This window comes from Ustilago hordei, assembly GCF_900519145.1.
Source record: "Ustilago hordei strain Uho2 genome assembly, contig: UHO2_contig_03, whole genome shotgun sequence".
Lineage (NCBI taxonomy): Eukaryota > Fungi > Basidiomycota > Ustilaginomycetes > Ustilaginales > Ustilaginaceae > Ustilago > Ustilago hordei.
This window is the reverse complement of record NW_024545288.1, coordinates 1,501,676-1,525,056: the sequence shown is the minus strand read 5'-3', so window position 1 is coordinate 1,525,056 and position 23,381 is coordinate 1,501,676. Positions and strand designations below refer to the sequence as shown.

At 54.6% G+C, this 23,381-nt stretch overlaps 6 protein-coding genes across 6 annotated transcripts; 2 read left to right on the top strand and 4 right to left on the bottom strand.

Moving 5' to 3' along the window:
* Nucleotides 1–1,028: 1,028 nt before the first annotated feature.
* UHO2_02054 (uncharacterized protein) lies at nt 1,029–6,668 on the bottom strand (the record flags this gene model as incomplete). The annotated part of the gene is made up of 1 exon (XM_041559491.1): nt 1,029–6,668. The coding sequence occupies one exon, from the start codon at nt 6,666–6,668 to the stop codon at nt 1,029–1,031; it is 5,640 nt and encodes a 1,879-aa protein (XP_041415425.1).
* A 1,017-nt stretch (nt 6,669–7,685) lies between these two features.
* UHO2_02053 (uncharacterized protein) lies at nt 7,686–12,749 on the bottom strand (the record flags this gene model as incomplete). Its single annotated transcript, XM_041559490.1, has 1 exon — nt 7,686–12,749. The coding sequence occupies one exon, from the start codon at nt 12,747–12,749 to the stop codon at nt 7,686–7,688; it is 5,064 nt and encodes a 1,687-aa protein (XP_041415424.1).
* Nucleotides 12,750–13,418: 669 nt separating this feature from the next.
* UHO2_02052 (uncharacterized protein) lies at nt 13,419–14,075 on the top strand (the record flags this gene model as incomplete). Its single annotated transcript, XM_041559489.1, has 1 exon — nt 13,419–14,075. The coding sequence occupies one exon, from the start codon at nt 13,419–13,421 to the stop codon at nt 14,073–14,075; it is 657 nt and encodes a 218-aa protein (XP_041415423.1).
* A 269-nt stretch (nt 14,076–14,344) lies between these two features.
* UHO2_02051 (uncharacterized protein) lies at nt 14,345–16,135 on the bottom strand (the record flags this gene model as incomplete). Its single annotated transcript, XM_041559488.1, has 1 exon — nt 14,345–16,135. The coding sequence occupies one exon, from the start codon at nt 16,133–16,135 to the stop codon at nt 14,345–14,347; it is 1,791 nt and encodes a 596-aa protein (XP_041415422.1).
* A 766-nt stretch (nt 16,136–16,901) lies between these two features.
* Nucleotides 16,902–19,739, top strand: UHO2_02050 (uncharacterized protein; the record flags this gene model as incomplete). Its single annotated transcript, XM_041559487.1, has 1 exon — nt 16,902–19,739. One exon carries the CDS (start codon nt 16,902–16,904, stop codon nt 19,737–19,739), a length of 2,838 nt encoding a protein of 945 aa, XP_041415421.1.
* Nucleotides 19,740–19,995: 256 nt separating this feature from the next.
* On the bottom strand, nt 19,996–22,785 carry UHO2_02049 (uncharacterized protein; the record flags this gene model as incomplete). Its single annotated transcript, XM_041559486.1, has 1 exon — nt 19,996–22,785. One exon carries the CDS (start codon nt 22,783–22,785, stop codon nt 19,996–19,998), a length of 2,790 nt encoding a protein of 929 aa, XP_041415420.1.
* Between the last annotated feature and the right edge of the window lie 596 nt (nt 22,786–23,381).

Below are 23,381 nucleotides of genomic sequence, written 5' to 3'. Positions count from 1 at the left end.
ATATGTCGACCCCAACCAACAGCGCATGGAAGGCTGCTATACACTTGATGAAGTATCTCAACCAAACCAGTGACTACCAACTGAACCTTGGGAGCAGATCAAGCGAACACTTGAAGCAACCGATTGTCATGTATAGTGATGCCAATTGGGCCTCAGACCCAACAAATGGATGGAGAAGCACATCAGGAGCAATGACGTATATATATGGGTGCCCAGTTAGCTGGAAGTCACATGTCCAAAAATGTGTGGTGCTATCAGCAGTGGAAGCTGAGTTCGTTGCTGCCTCAGAAGCAGCGAGAGAGGCACTCTTCTTTTCATACCTCCTCAGGGACTTAGAAATCGACACTGCCCATCCAGTCTTACATTCAGATAGTCAGGGATGTATACAGGTGAGTAAGGATCTGGCAAAGCACTGGAAATTGAAACACATAGACACCAGATATCATTTCATTAGGGATCATGTTCAGGATGGGGAGATAGAGATAGAATTTGTTGGAATGGCAGACAATGTTGCAGACATTTTAACAAAACCATTGAAGGGTTTAGCAACATCCCGGCTATCTCAGTTGTTAGGGTTGGTAATGCTGTCGAAGGGGGGAGTTGAAGATGCATCAGCATCCCAATGGGATTCATGGGGTCCACAGAATCATATGGGGTCCACAGAATTTAAGTGATCTAATAATTAGGTAAAGGTGCATACAGGTGGCAACACATGTGGGATGCATAGGAGTTGTTACAATAATGCACAAGAGGCGACAACACAGGAGTAACACGAGGAGTGACACATTGCACATTTGCACAGGCTGAAGGAGATTGCTAAGTATATATATGACCATGTATATAGCATCACATGAATATAATATAAGCATTCAAGAAGTAATATGACTGTGTACGAGAGCTTGCTAGTGGCTCCGATCGGTCGCGTTTTATCTGCAATCTTCAACTCACACACATGCAGACGCTGTTTTAAATTTGAAACGTCTTCCATTCCTAGATCGGCTCGATGATCCGCTTAAATCTTGCCTCTTTCACTCCCAAACACGAATACATCCACTTCTATCAGCAGCGACAACACACCTGAACGGACTTTCAATGACCAGTACATCCGTCACAGCATCCTTGTGCGCCCTTGACATGCCAGCATACACCGCAGTCTGATTTGCCAACAGAGGAGACTTCAACCTTGTCCCTGCTAAACCTTTTTGTTCTTCCTCTGCTTGATCGCCAAACCACATAGTGTGAACGACTCTTGCCGGTGTACCTGGGGCTGTGGGATGCAGGCAACGAAACTCTGATCTTGGTTCGACGGAGACTAACGCCCCCGCACCAAGGGTCGACTGAGGTCTGCCGAGGGAAGAAGATGCTGACGACTGAGGTAGGACCCGAGGTTGAACTCCAAAGACGAGAGACTTTTCCGGCTTGCCGAGATCCCAGAACCGTAGTCGACCGTCGGATCCCGCTGTGATCATGTAGCCTCCCGGACCTGATCCGCCACCGTTGCTCAGAATCGGTGCACTTGGCGCAGCAGTAGAAGTGGGAGGATTCTGTGACGGCAGAGAAGAGACGCTCATTCGATCCGTAGCACGAGTGAGCTTGCCAACGTCTAGCCAGCCTCCACCTGTTTCAGCGTGGATCGTGTCTGTTCCGTCCACCCCTCCTTCTGCTGCATCTTCTTGCGTGGTGGCATTCGATGGCTTCGCTGCTGCTGCTGCTGCTGCCGCCGCAGCAGCAGAGAGGGAGGAGCTAGAGTAACCTTCTAAACTGACGAAGAGGGCTTTGACTGAGCAGCTCTGCACTGCCGCTCCTGAAGCTATACCGCTTTGCAAACGCGCGGTAGCACCAGTTGCAGGACCAGAGTCAAAAGGGTCGTCCTCCACGGCAGCTTGTGTTCCTTCCGAACTCAAGCCTTGAATATGCTGTTGCTGCTGCTGGAGAAGCCTCTCGATCGCAGCGGCAGCTCCGGTCAGCATTGAGTCGTGCCTAATTTTCGCGTTGCCCGACATTGTGCGGTTGGAGCTTCCACTATCGCTCAGGCCACCAGCTCGTGCGTCGACTTCATCCTGCACCTGTCTAAGCTTTGTGCTTCGATCAGCCTCAATTGGTGCTTGTGACGAGTCCTTCTGGGCCTCGAATGTCTCCACGCGGATGCCTCGATCGATGTCCCACGTCTCAACAATGACCTCTGGCTGATCTGCTTCACTTCCTTGCCCTTGCGAAGGAGCCTTGCCTCTGTTTTCGAAGGCGACGAGCACCCATCGACCTCTTCCTTTCGAAGGGTGGATCGCGATCTGGTTGACTCGATGCAAACTGCCAATCTCGCTTGCTCCGACGTGCCAGGCCCGCAATCGTAAGCCGAAGCGAAGATCCCATAGACATACAACACCTGTCAGAGTTCCGACGAGCAACCATGCCTTCTTTCTGTCCACGCACAAGCACGTGATCGGTCCATACTCGACCGGGTTTCGGAGTGTCTGCAATACTTGCATCGTCCTCAAATCCAGAATAGTGAGGCGGCTGAGCGTGGTACCGAGGATGAGGTGAGATGAGGTCTCAGTGCTGCTCTGAACCAAGCATGTTGCGTATTCGTCCGGGGTGCTGAGCTGGAAGTTGGAGACAAGCTTCGGTCGACCATATCGCGGGACACTGGAAGTGGATTGGATCATATCAATCCTCCACACGTGCAAAGAGCCATCAGTTGCGATGGAAGCAACACAATGGCTGCCTTCAATAGCAATGACACCAGTGATCGCGCCTTTTTGCGCCGAGTAGGTCGCTCTTGACTTGCTGGTAACATTCTTCTCGAGTCGAGCCGTGTCCCACACTTTCAGCGTGCCATCTTGTGAGCCCGAGACAAAGTAGGCATGATCGGGCGAAAGAGCAAGGCAAGTGATTGCAGCCGAATGCTCGGTGAAATATGCGATGAGCCGTCCTTCTGGCCGACGTTTGCTTGTACTGGATGTCGGAGCTCGCGGCAATGCTGAAGATCGATTCCAAGGTGCACCACCTTTGCGTCGGGCTACACCAGCATGTATTTTAGGTCCAAGCTCAGGCCTGTCGCGGAAGGAATCCAGGTAGACGGCTTCGAGATGCGCGCGGATGTACGGATCATTGCCATCGTACGTGCTGGTGAAGCCTGCACTCGATCCTCCGTCGACGCCGGCTGCAGCTCCGAGCTTTCCCGCGTCGTCCGCACCACCTGCTCCTAGTACAGGCGATGTGCGTGAACCAGTTGGTGTAGGCTTGTTCGATGCCTGTGCTGCTGCTGCATGTTGAGCACGAGCTCTCGCTGACGCTTCGGTCATCGTCCCTGTGGCGGTCAGCGCGGTCGAGGCCACAGCGGCAGTCGCTTTGCCGACTCCGAGCCTTGCTTGCGTCTGTTGGGACAAGGGACTTGAGGGGGCGGGTGCGGCGCTGCCGCGCTCCCTTCCCTGAGCGTGCTCTTCTGCAAGGCTGGATAGACGCGTGGAAAAGGTCGAGGGTTGAGGGTCTGCGATGCTAGTTGATGTCATACGCCTTCGAATGTCTGCAATCGGACTGGCGAAAGAAGATTCGCTCGAAGTGCGATGGCCCAGCAGCCTTCGCTTGGCCACCTGCGCGGAGAAAGATGCGTCGTCTTGCGACCGGAAAGTCCCTGTATACGTGCTTGCGCCTTCAGAAGCGGCAGGTGCGGGTCTCTGATCCACCTTGGTGCTGAAGAAGATGGTTTGTGGGGTTATGCCATCAAGAGACTGAGGTTCGATGACTGCTTTCGGATGAGCGCGTCCGCTGTCAGCACTGTGAGCTCCAGCACTGTCTTCTGGACTCGAGACGTCCCAGTCGACATGTCCTGAAATGATTTTGGATCCTTGCTTGGAAAGTCGTCGGATGATGCTACGCAGCGCGACGAGCTTGACCTCGTCGTCGTCGTCCATGCCCATACTTCTGAGCTTGTCGCGGAAGCGATCGTCTTCTTCCGTACGTCCTCTGGAAGGAATGATCAGATCTCGACCACTCTTGCCGAGCAAGAGTCCCACACCTTCCGTAGCAAGTCCATTCTTGAGTCCGGCTTGATCTTTGCCATCTACTGAGCCCTTCCAGAAAGCAGAATTGAACGCCTGCGAGGCCCATCCAAGTGCAGCAGAGAACACAGGTCGTGTGAGTGGAGCCTTGGCCATATCGAGCAACGTGATTTCGGTCAGGTCTTGCACGTCTGAACGGAGCAGAGGGCGAAGAGAAGGATATAGAATGGCCCAAACATCGACATCCTCGAGCTTGGCTGCTGCTGCCGCAATGAGACCCGCGGATGCCTGCCTCAGCCAAAGATCCGGATGGCAAAGGAAACCGATCGTTGTGTCCAACAGCGAAAGCAGTCTAGCGCGGTCCAACAGACCCCTCTCCGTCATCGTGCGAAGGCCTTTGATGACGCGGTAGACCACGTTCTCCTCCGAGTCCGACAGCGCCTGCGTCATGAGCGGCAGGATGTATTCTTCCAAACTGCGGTTACCTGAAACCTCAGCAACGTCGACAATGATGTCGAAGAACGCCTCTCTCAGAAGCCAGTTGCGGTCGTTGAGGTAGGTGATCATATGACTAAGCATGACGTCGTTCGTCTTCGCCATGCCGAAGAAGCGACAGAGAGGAGCGATACTGCCCAGCAAGGCACGTTTCACTGATGCAGATGGATCAGTGAGGAGTGTAACGATAATCTCTTGCAACAGCGCCTGGAACGTTCGTAGCTGCTCGTCGTAGTTCGATTCGTTGGGCTGACCATCTATGAAGCCGCCGTTGAGATCGCTCTCTACTGCAAAAAGGCCCTCAGCGCGCATGGCCTGCGACATTTGCAAGAAACGTTCGGCCGTCTCAGCAAGGGGAACGATTGAGGCCGCAAAGGTACATCTTACCGGTGTCGAAGGATCGAGTCCGAGCTGCTTGATATTGGGCATGATGTATTCGGGGAAGATGGAAGCATTGGACGGCGTCACAATCCTCACAAGTAACAGTGTCTGTACGCAGCTGCGAATGGCGGCCATTCTCACCTGCGACGACGGATCATCAAAGAGTGACATCACGTAGGGTAGGACGCGATCCAGCTTAGTTTCGTCAGTGAGCCAACGAGTCGAGAGATGGACGAGCAGCTCGAGTGCGTGGCATTTTGAGGACGGTCGGATGCAGTTCCGTAGGTTCGCAAGGATGACGGAGAGCACCAGCTGAGCTGTACTGTCTACTTCCGCACCTGCGCCGTCCAGCAGCGCTTGACTTGGCGGGATTCCGGGTATAGATAGGTGGACAGGGAAAACGTCGTCCAATTCGTCGGCAGTGGATCGCTCGACATCAGCAGCCTCTGCCTCTGGCGGTTTCTGGAAGCTCGACTGGAAGGCGAAACGTCCCAAGACACCATTCGAACGTGCCGCAACTCCACTTGGGCCAGTTGAGGGAGATGATGCGCCTGTGCGATCTGTCGGGTCGTCAAAGAGCTTCACAATACTTGACCACTCCTCGTACAGCTTCTCGACCCGCTCATCACTTTCTGTCCGTTGCGCTTGACGGCTTGTCGCCTCTGATCGCATGGAGAGGGCAGTGACCGATGCATTGGATCCGCTCGCAACGCTGTCGATTGACGAGAGACCGCTGTTATTGTTGTTCGGGTTCAGAGCTGTGGGCGATGTTCTCTGCAGCTCTACGAGGTATTCGTGGAAGAAGTCTGGGATGGTCGCGGGGAAGACAGTGCCTCGACTGTCTGTCAAATACTGCTCGAAAGTCTTTCGGTCCGCTGGGTCAAGCGAAACCATGCTGCGCACAAGGGCACGAACAGAGTCGTCTGTGATGCCAGCGAGCATCGCATCGACGTCGAACATTCCCTCTCTGTACTTGAAGAGCTGACTCAATGTGAAGGTTGGCGCACCTTCACGCCACAATTCGGCGATGACGCAGCCCAGAGAGAAGACGTCCATGGATTGGGTGACTTTGCCGCTTTGCCTGCCCATACCAAGAAGATCCGCCTTGACACCACCGATACGATCGAAAGCATCTCCGTCACCTGTGCCCGCTCTCGTATCACCGGACGCATACTTTGAGCCTGCCTCATAAAAGCGCTCAGGTGCGAGGTAGCATGTCCTTCTGCCTGAAGTGTCGAAGAAGAAGGAAAAGTCGGACGGATCGTCGAGAGGGAGGTAGGTCGGCTTGAAGGATGAAGCAAAGTCGGTGACATAGACCATCAACGAAGTGGTGACGAGGATATTTTCGCATTTGAGGTCGCCGTGAGCGATCCCACGTTCGTGAGTGTCTCGCATCGCGTGCAACAATTGGTAGGTGATCCACCTCTTCTCGATCGAACTGAGGAAGGGACGGGTGCTGATCCTATCGTAAAGATTGCTGTGAAGCCATTGTCGAATGAGATATCCTGCACGCTCGGTCTCCACCACCTTCTGATATGTGAGGACGTTCGGAACATCTGCCAGAGATTCGCGCTCGATGCGGATGTGCTTGACGAGGCTTTTCAGGCTCATGGAAGGGTCGGGCTTGACGAACGTCTTTACGACGATGGGTCCGAGCCGGTGTCTGGCTCTAACCGCACGCAAGAAGCGAGAATTGCCGATGCCTTTGTCGTATTGGATGTCGTTGCCCACCTCCGCGACGAGGTTGCCGATGCCGGCCATCCGAGCATTCGAGTTAGAGTGTGTATTTCCCATCTTCGCTACATAGGCAAGATCGTTCGTGCTATTGGCGCCGACAATGATGAATTATTCCCAGAGCTGAAGGTGACAGGCTGAAGGAAAGTGTCGATGCTCGGGCGAGGCGGAGAGGAGAAGCGAGCTCTCTACTAAGGGTAGTGTTGGGCCATTCTGCAACTGCTACGTGTATACAAGCTTTTGGCAAATGGGTCTGCGCTTCTTAGCCAAGGAGCGACCGGTGAGCTGCTCGCTGATGGATTGCAGCCGGTGGGTAAGGAGACGAAGAAGCCTCGAGCAGACTAGTGTAGAGTTGTAGAGGTGGTGGTGGTCTAAGCAACAGTTTGGAAAGTGCCAAGTTGCAGTGTTCAAGAGAATTCAGGGTCCCGGCGGTGCGTGCGCGTGTGTTGCTCTCACATCTTTCTCAGGGTGGAGGCTGCAGGCGCAGATGCAATGCATCACGTGATCAGTCATGAAGGCGTGCGCGTCTGGACTAGACTCAAACAAAGCGAAATTTTTTGATCCGCTCTGCAAGGAGTGATGCGGAGGTGCTCTTCACCACACCTCTCCGCTCTTCACTCCTCTCTTCACTACCATCATCCTCACCATCTCCAAGCCAGGCGCACTGCTAGCCGCCTGGTTCGTTTTTTCTCGCCCTCCCTGTACTCCCTCCCTTGCCGCTCGTTTCTGCGCTCGACCGGCCCCTGTTTCGGCGGGCCGGGAGCCTCCTTGTCGAGCTTCGAGGACCTCACGGGTCTTTGCCTGCAATCTACTTAGTTTTGTCTTGTTTTTGTCTTGTTTTGTTTTTTCGTGCGGTTGAGTCCAGACGGGACTGCATATTGTGTCAAGTCTGAACCGCTTCTGGGTCCTCAGAGCTCCGTTATGTATTCTTTCCTCAGTCACAATCAACAACTATCATCATCCCTCTGTAGAGACAAGAAGGCAAGGTATACGTGTTTCCGTTACTGTTATGACACAATGACACAGTTTAATTGATTACAGATGCTGAGGTGGACCCAAGTTCAGATGTAGAGCATCTCAGATCCAATTGCCAGAGCTGGCAACAGATGGCCGGCCCAATGGACGACCGCTTAAGCTGCTGCCAGTTGATAAGATGGTTGCGCTCCGTTGAAAAGGCGGCGCATATGCGTTCAGTGGTGCTGTCGGGGTCAACTCCACGACCTTCTGGAAGTCGAAGGGGATACGCCCGACCACGCGCTCGCGCTTCGTCAAGATGACCGGGTTGGCTTCTGCGTCGAGCGCTGCCAGTTGCGCGCTCTCCGACGACGACGAGGTGACAGTGCTGTTGCCAGATACATAGGTCAAGTCAGAGCCACGCATGATCTGCACCAGTCGTCCTGTAAGAGCATCTCGCACTTCGACGAATCGCGAGTCAAACGCGAGCACGTAGTTGCCGGAGAAAGCCACCTGCTTGGGGAATCCTTCCCACTCGATAATTTGCTCCAGCCTCGTCGGCTCACCGAGTCGGTCGACATAGCATGCAAAGGCATCGTAGCAAAGGAGGAAGTCGCCGTCGCTCGTCTTGTACATGCCCAAGGGCTTATCCGTTTCCACGCGCTTTTGCAGCTGTTGCACACGGATGTCTTCGCGGTTGGCGTGAACAAAGTCTGGGATGGTGCCCGGAAGCAGGCTATCCAGGTTCATGATCTCGAATCCCTTGGCGCAGATGATGCAGAGCTTAGACTTGAGGAACTGGATCGAATACGCCTCGGACGGGATGAAGAAGGTCTTGTAGATACGGAACCAGTCTGAGTTCTTCGAGTCCTTGCCAAACTTGCCAAAGAAGCCCGAGCCGGATTTTCCTTCTGTGCCGCGAGGTGCGTTAAGGACCGGCTCGAGAGCGCGGAAAACACTTTCGTTGGCTTTCTTCTTCATGTATATGAGCAGCGTGCGATCCTTGAGCACGCCTACGTTGAAGAAGAGAACGTCGCGGTTGCCACTGAGCTTCTGCGGCGGGCGGAGCGCCAAAGCACTGCTGGATGTAGTCGGCACTAACGCTTCTAGACTGTAAGAGATGAGCACTTTGTCCGCAAGCACGACAAAGATGCCGAACGACTCGAGCACGGCACACTGAGTGACATACTTCAGATGCAATACCTTGCGAAGTGACTTGGGATCGTTTCGCAGTCCGATCCACACGCCGTCAGCGCATCCGACAGCGACCAGTCGCCTGCCATCGGCAGTCACAAAGGGTACTGCGCAGGTGACGCGTCCATGGAATGCGCTCGGATCGACACCAGGTACAGGCTTGTCGGGCTCCAAGCTGAGCGTGGGAGGAATGGCAAAGATGTCGTCGCTGAGAATGTGTTGTTCAAACACCTTGTTGTTGTCCTGAACAGCCATGCGGAGGCCGATGGCCTCATCCAGCTTAACCTTCCACTGGTCCCTTGCGGCCTTGGAGGGTGCATAGAGGGCGATGGGCTCGACCTTGCCTCCCAAGTGCGAGATGGTGAAGGGCCAAAAGTCACGAGCTTCTCGTTCTCTGCTGATGTGGAAGTTGCTGAGGCCAATCGAGCGTGAAATAGAGGACTCGGTAAGACCCGTGACTTCAAGCATTTCCACAGGAATCGGTCGCTTTGCGAGCACAAAGCGAGCACCCAAAGATGAGGAAGATGTTGCGACATTTGCGCCGTCATCTTCGGCACCTTCGATCCTCTTGGGCTTGGTGACAATGAAGTAGTTGTCAAAGAGGATGGCCTGCAGCTCAGTCCAATCAAAATCGAATGCATCCGGCTTGCGTAGCACCTTACCTTGATGGATGAGTTGACGCTCGGGATTTAGCAGGTCCATGTCAATGGCATGCTTGTTGCGTTTGGCCAAGAGGTTGTAGGCATACTCGCGAATCTTGACCTTGAGCTCGGCTGACTCTACACCCGCCTGGGCGGTCTTGCACTGGTCGTTGATGATGTCGATGGCGTTCTGCAAGCTGTCCCGGTCGTGGTTGTCCTTTTCCGTCTTCTTCAGGATCGACTCGAGATGGAGATGATACCTCTGCAGACGAGCTGGAGGTCGGAAGAGGAAGTTCTCCAAGGGATGCTTGTGGGCGGCTGGATGGCGTCGACATGCTTCTACAAAGGCTTTGAATCGTGGATTGATTGTCATCTCGCGTTTGACACGACTTATGGCTAGTGGATAATTGACAACATACGTCGTGTAGGCGTCGCCCCAGTCGAGGGCAGCACTCAGGAAGATATCGCCGATGGTTTGTACAATCGGATTCTCCTCCCTTTGCCGGATGTGTAAACGCTCGACAAGGGCTCGAATATGCGCGGTCAGCTCAAGATGGTTGCCAAAGACCTCACGGATGAAGTCATCGCGCTCCGGTCCGATAGGCAACGGCGGAGGATCACCTGCATCACTTGGTCTCTGCAAGCCCTGCACGAAGAGCGTGTCGAGCAGCTCGAGGTCTGCCAGAAACTCTTCCTCTTTCTGAATCGTCTCGAGAATGGCATTCTGACGCGCGATCTCGTCATGTGGGATATTCTTGAGCAGCTCAGGTGGAACGATCTCGGCCCATGCTTTTTTCTGTGAGGTGTCAGCTGTCAGGCTTTTGTCGAGCATGCCACCAACTCTACCAGCGCTGTTCTCGTTATCACAGACGGTGAGAGGCAGCGGGCTGTACGCCGAGTTGGGACATGAAGGACTGTAGCAAGCGGAAGGCCGGCCTGGACTGCAGAGTGGGCTGTAGCATCGGGTCAGCGGAGTAAAGACACCGTTGGGTAGATCATCAAGGTCGGTCACTTGGGCCGGTTTGTGACGTTGACCGGAGCCGTTGCCGTTCACATTACCTGCACCGCCGACAGATAGCTGAAGATTCGAGTCAAAGGCCGCGTTGTGATTGAGAGCGGCTGCCCAATCATCAGGGTCCTCCGGAGTGGAGCTGATGTCTGCAAGGCTGTCTTCAAGGAAAGTGTAAACTTCGTCCACGTCATCGGTAAGCTCCTTTTCACCCCAGTCAACCTCGTGGAAGAAGAGTTGACTCTTGAGTGATTTGGCCAGAGAAAGCGCCACCTGTCGAATGCTGTTCGGATCGCCCGACTTGACAAGGGTATGTTGAGAACCCACCGTTTCAGTAACGAGCAGTTCCTGCAAGGTCGAGACCACGTCTTTGCCAGTAAAGCTGTTCGGATAGTCGATGCTGCCTTTGATTTGCACGCCTCGTGGGACGTTGGCGCGCAGAAGAAGGGCAACAGTAGAAAGGAGCGACCATTCTGGCGCTTCGACGCGACTGCTGCGTGCTCCCTGCGCTAGACTTTGAGCCGCATTGGGTCTCGGAGTGTTGACCGGCTCCCATGCAAGCGAATCAAATCGTTCGTGGCCGTACTTCTGGGCAAGGTCGCGCTTCTCGTCACCCAAAACGGTGACGCCTCTCTGAGTTTCAAAGGCCTGAACGTTTGCTGGTGAAACTTGCGAGCAGCTTGTTTGGCGTTGGATGGAACCTGTGGAGGCCATGCGTTCGCGATTTGCATCGTCTGATGCGTACTGCCCAGAGGCAGAGGACCTGGTCGGATAGCCATGGCCTGGGGAGTCGCTCTGCTGCATAGAGGTGATCACGCCAGGAATTGGAGGCAGAGGCTGTCGAGCGGATCTGCTTAGCCCGAGAGACAGATCCGACGCCTCGCTCCGTGTTCGCTGACGGTCAATGTTGGCGCTTTCGTACGAATCGGGATCGTAGGAGGAGTCGGCCGTATGCGATTGACTTGCCGAAGCTGCACGGTACACTGGACCGAGGCTCGCATCTGAACGTTGATTTGGCTCACGACTCTGTGCTGGCGACCAGGTGGGTCGTTTGCTGGGTTGAGTGTAAGAAGGCGAGCGGAAGGCGGAGAGCGGAGAGACGCTAGCACCCTCTCTGGGTGGCGGCGAGAAAGAGCGATCGACGGATGTAGCTGTCGATGGCAGTGGACGATGACCGTAAGAGCTACTGGGTGTGCCCTGATTGCTGGGCGACGGACTCGAACGTGGCGCTCCATACGATGCAGAGGAGCTGGAGGGGGCTGCACGGTGCTGAGTAGCTGAAGGTGTCACTGGCGGTGACCAGGTCGTCGGTTGCGGAGAGGCGGTAGTGAAGTATCCTCGTTGCGCATAAGAATCGGAGTCCTCGATACGGGATGCTGGTGACACGGGACCAGCTGAAGTCGCATCGGATGCACGTACGACGACGCCACCATAGCCCCCTGGACTAAGTGGCGGAAGCTGCTTCGGATGTTTAGCTGTCGGCGTGAGAGGTAAAGGTCGACTGGACCGTTGAGAGGGTTGATAAGCCAGTCGATTCCGGTCCGAAGCCGTCAGATCAGAACGAGCTGCTCCGGCCGAATGGGCGGTCGTCGAGGCTGCGGGATCGTGTGGAAAACTAGCAAAGTTTGCGTTCTGGTCGAAGATGGGAGTGCTGCCGTCGTCAGTGTACAGGCTGATGATGCCACTTGCGGAGGAAGAGACGGGACGATCCGAATGCTCGCGACCAGTGGTCTGGTATTGCTGGGTGCCGGTCATGCCAAGAGATGGCGGAATCTGAGCAGCGTTCGTCTTTCCTTGGTCTGTCCTTTGCGCAGAGCCGAAATGAGACAAGGACGAAGCATTGTGGCTGATGCTCTGTTGCCGGGACGTAGAGCCGTAGAGAGGCAAGAAAGACGTTTGCCGATAATCTTGATCAGGAAGCGCTTGTGCCGCCTGCTGTGAGTACTGTTGCGATTGTGTCTGTGCATAGTGCTGAGGTCGAGCAAAGGCTGTGTATGATGCGTCGTCTCGGACTTGCATTCGACTCAAGTGGTCTGTGGTCGTTTGTGCTGTTGAATGGTAGGAGGTGGTCGAGGCACCGCGCTGCTGTGCAGAAGAGTACGAGGGAGCAGTCGAATAAACTGTCTGCGGCTGAGCTGCACCTTGTCCCTTTTGGTGCTGAGAATCGCTGGGCGGTCGATAAGGATATCGAGGGTCGTAGGGTCCGTATTGCGTGTGTGTATCATTGTTATATGAATCCGAAGCTTGGGCAGATCGAGTGCTCGCCACATCGTATGAGTAGGTTTCCTGAGATGTCTGTCGATAGCCGCGACCGTATTGGTCATATTGATGCTGAGCCGACATAACTGTTCACTACTCCCGCAGCGCGAGCTTGTACGCCTCCTTTCGGCCTCGTCCTCCGTTTGCGGGCCAGAGAAGAAAGTCTAAATCAGCTAGACGAGCCAGAGCAGGGTGATGCGAGAGTCAAAGGGCGTTCCGATTTGGCTGACAATGTTTGGACGTTGATGTGATGATACCGCGGCGAAATCAAGATCGGGTAGCATTCGTATGCTTAGTGTTTCATCGAAAGCATTCCGTCAGGTAATATGAGATGAAGGAAGGATGCTGATGGTGTCAATAATGACGGTTGGTTGTTCGGTCGAGAGGGAAGGCACGTGCGTTTGACTGATTGGAGTGCATTTACAGCAGAAATCCCCAGGCAGAATCAACAAAAATAAAATAAAAAATAGGGTGCTTGCAGGCCAAAGAGTTGAAGCGTTGTCATATGTCAGTCTTTCGGCCGTTGGCCGTCACTCACTGTGCGGATGATTGCGACTCCCGATTCCAGTTCAAAACGTCACCTTTCAGCATGCGAGCGACCGTGCAATCAGTCCAGAAGAAACTCCAACACCTCTGTTGTTCGCAACATCATCATCACAGCGACCGCACATTCGAAGCGCCTTGGTTTGTTTGTTTTCGCAGCAAAAAAAGAAAACAAGGATTGGCATCGATCGGCAACCTATCACAGCAGCAATGACTACCACTGCCACTGCCTCAAGCTCCTCATCCTGGCCTCTCCCTCCGATGAGCTACGAACCTCGTTCAGCAGCGCCAGTGAGGTCACTTCTTCCCAAGAGGGTCGACGTTGCTCAACTCACTCCAAACAATCTCGGTCAGCTTCGAAAGCTGAACAGCGTCCTGTTCCCAGTGCAATACTCTGAACGCTTCTACAAAGACGTTCTTGATCCTGATGCCGTTGAAATCTGCAAGCTCGGTCTCTTCAACGATGTCGCTGTCGGCACCATTTGCTGCCGACTGGAACCTGTCTCTCAAGATGTCGTCCGTGTTTATATCATGACTCTTGGCGTACTGGCACCTTATCGACGTCTCGGTATCGCATCTGCTCTCCTCCAGCACGTACTAGAACACGTCAAGCCCGGCAAAGAGATCGAAATCATCGACAAAGAAGCACCCACCCCTAAGCCCAAGAAGGACAAGAACGGCAAGGAGACAAAGCCCGAGCCCGTCAAGAAGATCGTCAAGGTCGAGTCTATCTATCTCCATGTCCAGACCTCCAACGAAGAGGCTCGTATCTTCTACGAAAAGTTCGGCTTCCAGGTCGCAGAGACAATAGACAGCTACTACCGCAGAATCCAGCCTGCAAGCGCATGGGTCTTGAAGCTCCAGTAAACTTGCACCGGAGTACGGACAATCACTCGACACCTGACGCATTTTCGCAATGAGTCGTCATGCACGACGGGCCATATATCTATCAGTTCTATCAAGCAAACTGACTGTATTACTATTACAAGCGCTAATGCAAATGTACGTTGCTAGTGATTGTTCTCTGCGTATGTGAGATGTGATGATGCATGGGACACCCAAAGAGTGCCGCAGACAAGGTAACGACGGAAGTTGCAACTTGGTGTTGCCATGAAGGAGCCGAGTTTTCAACATGCTCAGCTTCGCTTCAGTCCCTGCTTGCGAAGAAGCTTCTCACGTTCGCGCTGTTTCTCGAGTTGCTCCTCTCGCAAGTCTTCTTCACGGGCCTGCTTCGAACTTCGCAGCTCCTCTTGCAGCACTGAGGCTGCATCCGCTTCCATGTCGTCGTCGCTGTCCACCACTCGGCTTGCGTATTTCTTGCGGTCCTTGCCAAAGAGTTTCCAGATCTCGTCTCGGTAGCTTTGTCCGCCCCCTTCACCATCTTCGTCATCGTCGACACCATCGCTCTCGTAGTCATCCTCGTAGTCTCTTTCCTCGCTGTCGTACTCGTCAGGCGAGCGCACGCGTCGATCTCTTCCGCCTCCACCATTTGCGCCCGATGCTGCATCCGCTTTCTTCTTCTCTTCCTGCTCGCGAATGAAGCGATCGCGGGCAGTCTCCCTTTTGGGCGGAGCAGCTGATGTAGCCGCGGCTGCAGGTGCAGGTGACGACTTTGGGTCTGCCGCTGGTCGCTTCGCGCGTGATGCAGGGTCCGAGTCTGGCGATCGCCTGCTTGATGCAGCGTCAGGAGTGCTCTTTGCCTTCTGTGTAAGCCTCGCCATCGCTTCAGGACGTAGAGGAGCACCAGGCAGGAAATCCGCTGGATTGATCCCGCCGGGAGGTCGTGAGGCGATGGGCTTTTGCTCCTTCGGCTGAGGGGCAGCAGGAGGACGCACCACTGAGGCAGCACCGCTTTGCGCTCTTTTTGCAGACACCCTTGGCCGCTCGCTTGGTTTGTTCATCTTCGCCTGCGATGATTTGCGACGCATTGAATCATCGACGTCGTCGTCTGAGCCGAATAAGCCGTCTTTGGAGTCATCACCGTCATCAATCTCAGCCTGACGAAGCGCTGCTCTTTCTTTGGCTTCCTGGTCCGCTTTGCGCTTCTCCTCCATCGCCTTCTGTCTTCGTAGCAGCGCAGCTTCTCGCTCAAGCTCAACTTGCGATGGTGCGTCGCTGCGACCTTGCCCCTTTGCCTCTTTGAGCTTCCTGAGGTCACGTTCAATCTCGTCGATCGAGCGATGATCGCGCTTCTTAGTTCCCAGTGCCACAAGACCGTTGTCTTTGGCTAGATGTGCTCGTACCGATAAGCGGCTTGCGCTTTCCGCTTCACCTGAGCTGAGACTCGGGCTGTTCCTTGATGAGCCGGAACCTGAAGTGAGGCGACCTATCGGAGGCAGCTTGGGAAGGGATCCAAACTCTCTGGCGCGCTTCATGGCCTGCTTCTCTTCGCGTGTCAAAGGAATGGCTTTCCTCTTTGGTGCACTCGAGGAAGCGGAAAGATCAGCCTTCTTCGTGGGACTCTTGTCCAAGCGGTTGCCGACAAAGTCGTCCTCATCCGTTTTGCGTTTCCTGCCAGGGGCGTTGCCGTTGCTCGAGCTGCCTCGGAGGCGGTCTGAGAGATCAATTCTCTGTGTTGAGCCGAAATGTGTGCTCGACTTTAGCTTCGAAGAGCCTGCAAGATTCTGCTTTGAGGTAAGGTTGCCTTTTCCCCTTGCAGCTGTCTCATCTTCCGCCACCTTGCCCTGTTGCAATTTGACGGCTTGTTCCTTACGCAGCCGTTCGCGCGCCTCCTCCTCCTTCTGTCTGGCCATACGTTGTACGAGTATCTTTCTTTCGCGCTCCTTTTGCTCGCGCTCCTGAGCTTCTCTTGCAGCGAGCTTTGCAGCTGCCTCTCGCTCCTTCCGCTCGCGCTCGCGGTTAAGAGCGGCTTGCTCCTCTTCGGCCTTCTTGAGAGCAAGCTCCTTGAGTTGCGCATAGCTCGACATGATGACGGTCAGCTAGGCTTAAGGAGAACGACGTTCTGGGCTTGGTCCTACTGCCAATACGATCCTGCTTGACGGACTGAGCGTCGAGGGATCGGTCCGTGCGCCTCGAGGTAGGGCTTGAAGTTGCTGTGTAGGTTGTGGTGCACAGCATTGAGACGGGCGGCATTCCCTGGTCTTGACCACGCCCGAGACCCCCGCGTGAGTCTGATGTTGCCAGGTCGAGAACTGCGGAAACAGTGAAATCGGATAGAGAAGGATCGATGATGCAGTGAAAGGGAAGATTAGTTAGGGTCGGAATTGTGCCGAGACGAGTATGGATTGGTTTTGCTCGAATCGGGACTCGACTAAGCCCAAGCCCGATTTCAGCTTTTCCACACGCAAGAGCGCGTCATGCCACGAAAAGAACTCTCGCAGCCAAGTGAAGCGAACCAACACGCACAACATTCGGCTGTTCCGCGTTCCCTGTTTTTGTGTTGGTCTCGGCCTGAAGGGGTTGCTTTTTCGCTGACCAAGCAGCAAATCGCTTTCATTGGGTTGAATTCTGTGTAGGCTTGCAGCATGCTGATGATGTGAAATTGTGGTAACGACATGGCGACATGGTCATATGGTCACATGCCAAAGGAGCAAGTCTTTCGTCAGATCCATCACATCACCTTGTCCATCGTCTCGCCCTTGGTTTGATTTGCAGAGCAATCCTCTCGACCCAATAGCAAAGGAGACAGCCGCATCACTTTGTCACGGCAGCCAACACTCGGACTCTTCCGCCATGCCGTCTTCTAGTATGGCAGCAGTGGAGGCGACTCTTCAGACAAATGGCCAAGAAAGCATCGCCAGACCACCGCTTTCCGTCGCTCTCCATGTACCCATCTCAGCTGCCGATCTCGTCAGCTCAGCTCAAGGCACTGCAGCACCGTTGTCGGGAAATCCGAATCGAAGATCGCACATTCAGCAGAACATCACCGCGCTTCCCACGCTTCCTGAAGCGTCGCACGCCAATGCGCTCAACACAGCCACTGGACCAGCACCTGCAGCTCTCGGCTTGACTGCTGACTTGGATCCGACCACAGCGGCAGCGCTCAACGGACTGAGCCCAGCACAAAAGACGCTCGCCCTCTCTCGATCCCAAGGCTACGATCTGATCGTGTTGGAGCTAGCGAATGAGCGGTGGAAAGAAAGATGGGAAAGGCTGTGCCTTGCCAATCCTGCCGACTTGCCTTCAGTGTCAGGCTCATCAGCGGCTCAACCTCCGCCATTGACAGCAGGTGGAGCCATGCTAGCTCGTAGCAGTAGTCGACAGGGCTTGAACAGCTTCACTCTCGGAGGAGGAGTTAGACCATCACCCTCCCCCGCCGCCAGCAGCAGCGGTCACGGCTCGACCTTCGCAACGATCGCACGCGAAGCCGAAGAATGGCGCAGAGCACCAGCATTCAAGCGCTCCGAAGTCAACCTCACCAAGCTCGAAGAAACAGAAGGCGTCGTCGCACTGGCGAGTCAATGGATCGAGCTCGACTCGCCCGATGAAGGTGTTCGTCTCGATTGCGAGCTGGCTCTCCGTCAAGAGCTCGCATATGCTTCCTACCTTGGCATCTCGAACCTCATCATCCCGCCACCGTCGTCGGATCCTGCGCGTAGACCCTTCTTGGCAGACTATGCACGTGCCGTCAACTCTTGCTTGGCGAGTGGAAGCGCAGAAACAGCGGCGGCAGGCTCGTGGATGACCATCACTATCCAACTTCCCATTTCTTCACCCCACCAGCTCAGCAAGATTCTTTCACGCCAGAATGGCAAGAATGGCTACGGACTCACTGCTTCCACCACCGCAGGCAGTACAGCCTCTGCAAGCTCGCAAGCCTCTCACGCCAGTGCATCGTCGTCAGCAGCACTTCTACGAGCAGAGGATGACTGGGCTTGGGAGACTTGGGAACAGATTCGACAACTCTGCTCGTACAACACGCGTCTTCAACTTGCTCTCGACCTCGGAAGCCCATTGCCAGGACCTAGCATCTTGGCACGCTGGATGGCTGAGCCAGTCAGCATGCTCTGGGTTCCCAGCTCTGCTTACCTTGCCAACGCAAAGGGCTTCCCAGTACTGTCGAAAGCTTCTCAGAACTTCTTCCGCACCTTATTCAAGAAGAATCCCACCGTCGTGCTCAGCAGTGTTCAAAGTCCACCACCATCCCATTCAAGGGGTGGCCCTCTCGCATACTTGCAGTACCTGCGTCACTTGGAGAAAGCGACACCACCAGAAGCAGCCGTCGATTCTTTCGCTCGTGGATACACAGACTGGCTTCAAGCACCATTGCAGCCATTGATGGACAATCTGGAGGGTACAACATACGAAGTATTCGAACGTGATCCGGTCAAGTATGCGTTGTACGAGGAAGCGGTGTACAAGGCGCTGTTCGATCGCCCAGTGACTTCAAGCACGTTAATTTGGGTGTGCGGAGCTGGCAGGGGACCTCTGGTGGACCGCTGCCTCAATGCAGCAGATCGAGCAGGACGTGCTGTACGCATCGTTGCGTTAGAGAAGAACCCGAACGCGCTGGTGACACTGCAGGAGAGACAGGCACTCGAGTGGGGAGACCAGGTCAAGGTCCAGTACGGCGACATGCGACGTCATGCCGTCCCTTCGAGCATGGCCGAACGACCAGATATTGTCGTCAGTGAGCTACTTGGCAGTTTCGGCGACAACGAGCTGTCGCCAGAGTGCCTTGATGGTGCCATGCGGTTCCTGAAGCCGAATGGCATTTCAATCCCATCCTCATACACTGCCTTTCTGTCGCCATTGTCCTCCTCAAAGCTACACACCGAAGTGCTCAACGGCTCCAATGCAGCTTTAGGATCAGCAGTACAAAAGAGCTCCGAAACACCCTACGTCGTGCTCTTCCAAAACGTAGCTCTCCTCGCTGCTCGTGGAGGAAGACTCAATTCAGAACAAGTGCAAGAATCCTGGACATTCGAACATCGCCCCTCCGCCATCACCCCGTTAGTGTACGACGAGCAGGGACTTCCCGTTTCCAACGGTCACAACATTCGGTCAGCAAAACACACCTTCCACATTCCGCAAGCTGGTACTTGTCACGGTCTAGCAGGCTACTTCGAAGCTCACCTCTATGACAATGTCACTCTCAGCATCCATCCCGATCCGGTGCGAGGATCGAAAGACATGCTGAGTTGGTTCCCTATCTACTTCCCCTTCCGAGAACCGCTCTATTTGCCAGCCAACTCGGAATTGGATGTCCACATGTGGCGCTTCACTTCATGCAATCGAGTCTGGTACGAGTGGAATGCGGAGGCTTTCCTCCCTCTCTCCCTCTCTGCTCTGGATGGCAGTGCCAAGGGTCAGCAGCAGCAGGGACAGGGCAGACCTTTATCGTTGGACGCAAGTTCGTCGATGAGTTCCACTGGAACTGCTGCTGAACAACATAACTTTTCGAACGCGCCTAATACGCCTCGCATTCCGAGCGTTTCGTTGGGTCAACAGCCGCTAGAGAACCGGGGACTGCAGTCGAGTGCGATGCCACAAACACCGGTGACAAGAGTCAAAATCGGGATGACTAGATTGCATAATCCTGGAGGAAGAAGTTCCTGGATTGGACTGTAGAGCTGCTCTTCATTTTGAATTTACAAGAAGACACGCAGTCAACTTCAAAGTCAATGCTCGGATTGCGACTGCGAGAGAATTGTGATAAGACGAGATCAAAAGATATGACTACAAGTGAAGACAGGAGAACAGACAAAGTGATGCGATGCTGACGTGTGTGCAAGGAGAGTTCGAGAAAATAAATCAAGGGTATTGAGAACTCGCGTTCATGGGGAATAAGGTGCATGTTCATTCATTGGATATGCTAGACTGCGGCTTAGGCAGACGAGTTGAGAGCAGCAGAAGTTCTTCTCCACCATCCCAGAGCAGCAACACTGCCAGCCAGGGCTACACCGAGCAGGGCTGCTCCACTGACAAAGTTGATCACGCCGGCTTCGCCCTGCTCCCGACCAGCTTTCGAGGTACGAGGGTCTTTCCTGCGCTTGCTCTTCTCTGTCCTTCGTGGTGCTTTACCACTCCGCTTCCGTGGAGGCGTTTCACTCGCGTTGGCATCGCTGAGCCATGCTCGGCTGAAGAATCCGCCAAGAGCGCCCGACGAAACGGTTGCGGAGGATCTCTGACCACATCGACGCTGTACGCGACGTCGGTGAGCTTCACTACCACTCTCAAAAGTGAGACAGCCGCTCTCGCTGTCACCAACCATGCTGCCCATTTCTTCGGCCTGTGCAAGACCGTCCAGCTCTGCAACGCGTCGATCTTCAGTTTCCAGAGCCAACAAAAGCGCTTCGATCCATTCCTGAGCATTGATCTGAGCGGCGACATCGCTGTCCAGCAGGCAAGCTTCGCGAAAGAAATAGAAGGGAGCAGGCTGGCTGGCTAAGCTGTGGTCGGCTTGGATGACAAAGTCAGAGAAGTTCAGTTGGGATGTCGCTGTGTTGTTAACACCATGATCGGGGGACGCCATCCGGCTCGAATCGGCTACAGTCGGAGAGTTGGGAGCTCGCGTACTCTTGGGTGGAGAGGCAGCGCTACCCTCAGCGCCGCCGAAGGTAAGGGAAGCGATGCTGGGAGTGCGACTTGAAGTGGTCGAAGTTGGTTGACGGCTTGATCTGCGAGGAAGGTTGCTAACTTGATGCATCCTACCATGCCCACCGCCAACGAATGGGCTCGTCAGCTGTCCGTAGGGAAAAGCTAGAGGCGATCGATTCGATTCGAGAGATGGCAGGTGCAACCTTCCATAAGAGACGTAAAGCCGAGCGAGGGCCTTGGGTCCACCGAGTGAGGCCACGAGTCGTTGTCGATGCGACATGTAGGAGTGCGAGTGGAGACGCTCGCGCAAAGAGCTCGCTATCAAATTGCTTGTCCCAGGCAGCGAGAAAGCGCTTCTCACTAACGAAGGATCCATAACTTCGAGCAGACGAGCATGCAGAGGGCCTTGGTCCAAGTCACCAGCACCATTCGATGTTGCAGTGGAAGGGAGCAGAGGCAGAAAATCCTGAACAAGACGCTCTGTCGCCAAACTGACGTCAGCAGCCCTCCAAGCTCGAGCAAAGTACTCAAATGCGTCCGGTATGGCTGATGTGGCAGCTCGACCGAGTTGACTTGCTAAGTTCGAGATCCTTTGCGTGCTGTAACTATTTGCGAATTGCAACCCAATCAAGGACAAGGTAGTGGGGTCCATGTTGTATCTGGCCAGCGTCTCCAACTCCTTCCAAGCTTCTAGCACTTCATCTTCGTCTTCGCGTTCCGCATCCGCTTGTCTGGTAGTGAAAGCGCTTGCATGTGCATGGTGCAGTCCCGCCGACGTGCCAGAGAGACTAGCGATGCGACTACCGAGTACTGTTGCGCTCTCGTCACTGCCCACAGTATTGATGCTGAGAGTGCTAGTGTTGGGCCCATGATCTTCATCACTGTCCGTACTGGTTCTAGAGCCCTCTTCAAGATAAGAACGCGAATCGTCTTGAGGATTCACTGGATCTATGCCACGGCGTATGGCGGCCAAAACACGGTCGCCTTCCTCGAAAGCGCTTAGCGCCTCTTCTAGTGCTTGGTTAAGCTGCAGCTGTGCCGCAGAGCGTTGCTGCTCTTCTTGTCGAAATCCTCGACGTCGATGGATACGTTCGTTGACAAAGGTTTCATTGATGGATGCGTTGTTGGGCAGCTCAGATGCCAAGAGTCTATTCAAGCGAGTCGGTAGAGCTTCGGTCTGTAGTGGCGCAGGGCCGATGACGAGCAACGGCCATATTCCAGTTTCAATTTTGTCAAGATGTAGGGAAACGAGGCGAACCTCGGGAGGCCCGGCTTGTGGAGACGTTTGGGATGCCTCGAGAACATGCGAACCCGAGGCGGTGACCGACGAAGCAGCCAAATTAGAGATGGAGCGCGACCTTCTCAGGCTTGGACTCTCGATCGGCTCTGCCTGGGTAGCCCCCTCGTTGGCGTATCTTCGCAGATCGCCTGGGTCGGAAAGCACTACGCTCTGGTTAAGACTAGCATCGGCTGAATCCGACGAGCCAAAATCGCTCGAGCCGCTCGACCACTCAGTTGCAGGATCAGCGGAAGTGAGCGGCAGCGATGAGGGTGTTGAATTCGCGAGAACTTCATAGCTGGACCCCGAGTGAAGAGATGCGATGGAAGCAGACATACTGGAATGGGATGCTGGAGGCGACTCGATGTTGACGTGAGAGCCGGAAGTCTGTGATCCTGGCCAAGTGCCATCGGACGGCACGGTACTTTGTCGGAGGCGAGGTTCGGCTTGGGCTCGTCGACTCAGAGGAATCTGCGCAGAGCCAGAGCCAGATCCGGAACCCGAAGTGCTCGCCACTGCTTGAGAGGTTCGAGCAAAGGAGCGGCTTCGTCGCTTCCGAGTGCGGTCGCGATCAGCTATTCTCCATGTCGATGTTTCGGTGTTGATGCGACCGTAAAGCTTGGCCTGTAGAATGGGCGGATGGTGGGTGACAGACGCGATGACATGATCGCTGGCAATACGGATGTTGAGATCGCTCGCTGAGGTCGTGTGCGGAACTAAGAAGAGGACGGTGGCCTGGTCGTGAGATTGATGAAATGTCCAGCCGTACAGAGGACCACCATCAGGGCGGTCCTTCATGGTGATATCGTTCACAGCGCCTCGAGGGCATGCATGTGATGTGAGAGCCGCAGTAGCTCCGCTACATTCGCTGTGAGGCTGGTGGCTGGTTTGAAATGGTCGTTATCGTTTCGATTGAGCGACAAGAAGATAGCGATGCCAATATCGGAGTTCACGATCTCGACCTGATGGTCAAGACGAAGAGCGGATGATCATAGCAGAAAGGACAGCAGCTGTCAATGTAGGGTTGATGAACTTGAGACACTTCCTTGGGTGTTGGTGTTGGCTGAGCCAATTGTTGCGTGGCCGCGTTGGCTCCACGCGTGCGTAAAAGAGGCTCACACAGGCGCAGTTTGAACAGCGTTCAGGGTTCAAGAGGTGGAGGAGATACTGCGATTGTGCCGACCAAGTTGCCGCCCCGCGCAAGGAGTCGAGTGCAAAAAATCAGCAATTCAGGGTCCGAGGTTTTGACGCGCCCGGCGAACCGCGAAGGAAGCATGTAAATTTCAAAGGTCTAACAATTATCCTCTCAAGCCGCTGCCAAGTCAGTTGTTGATGGTAGATGGAGCTTTTGGATCTCGCAGGCTGTCAACTCCTGCAGATTCTTCTCCGCGTTG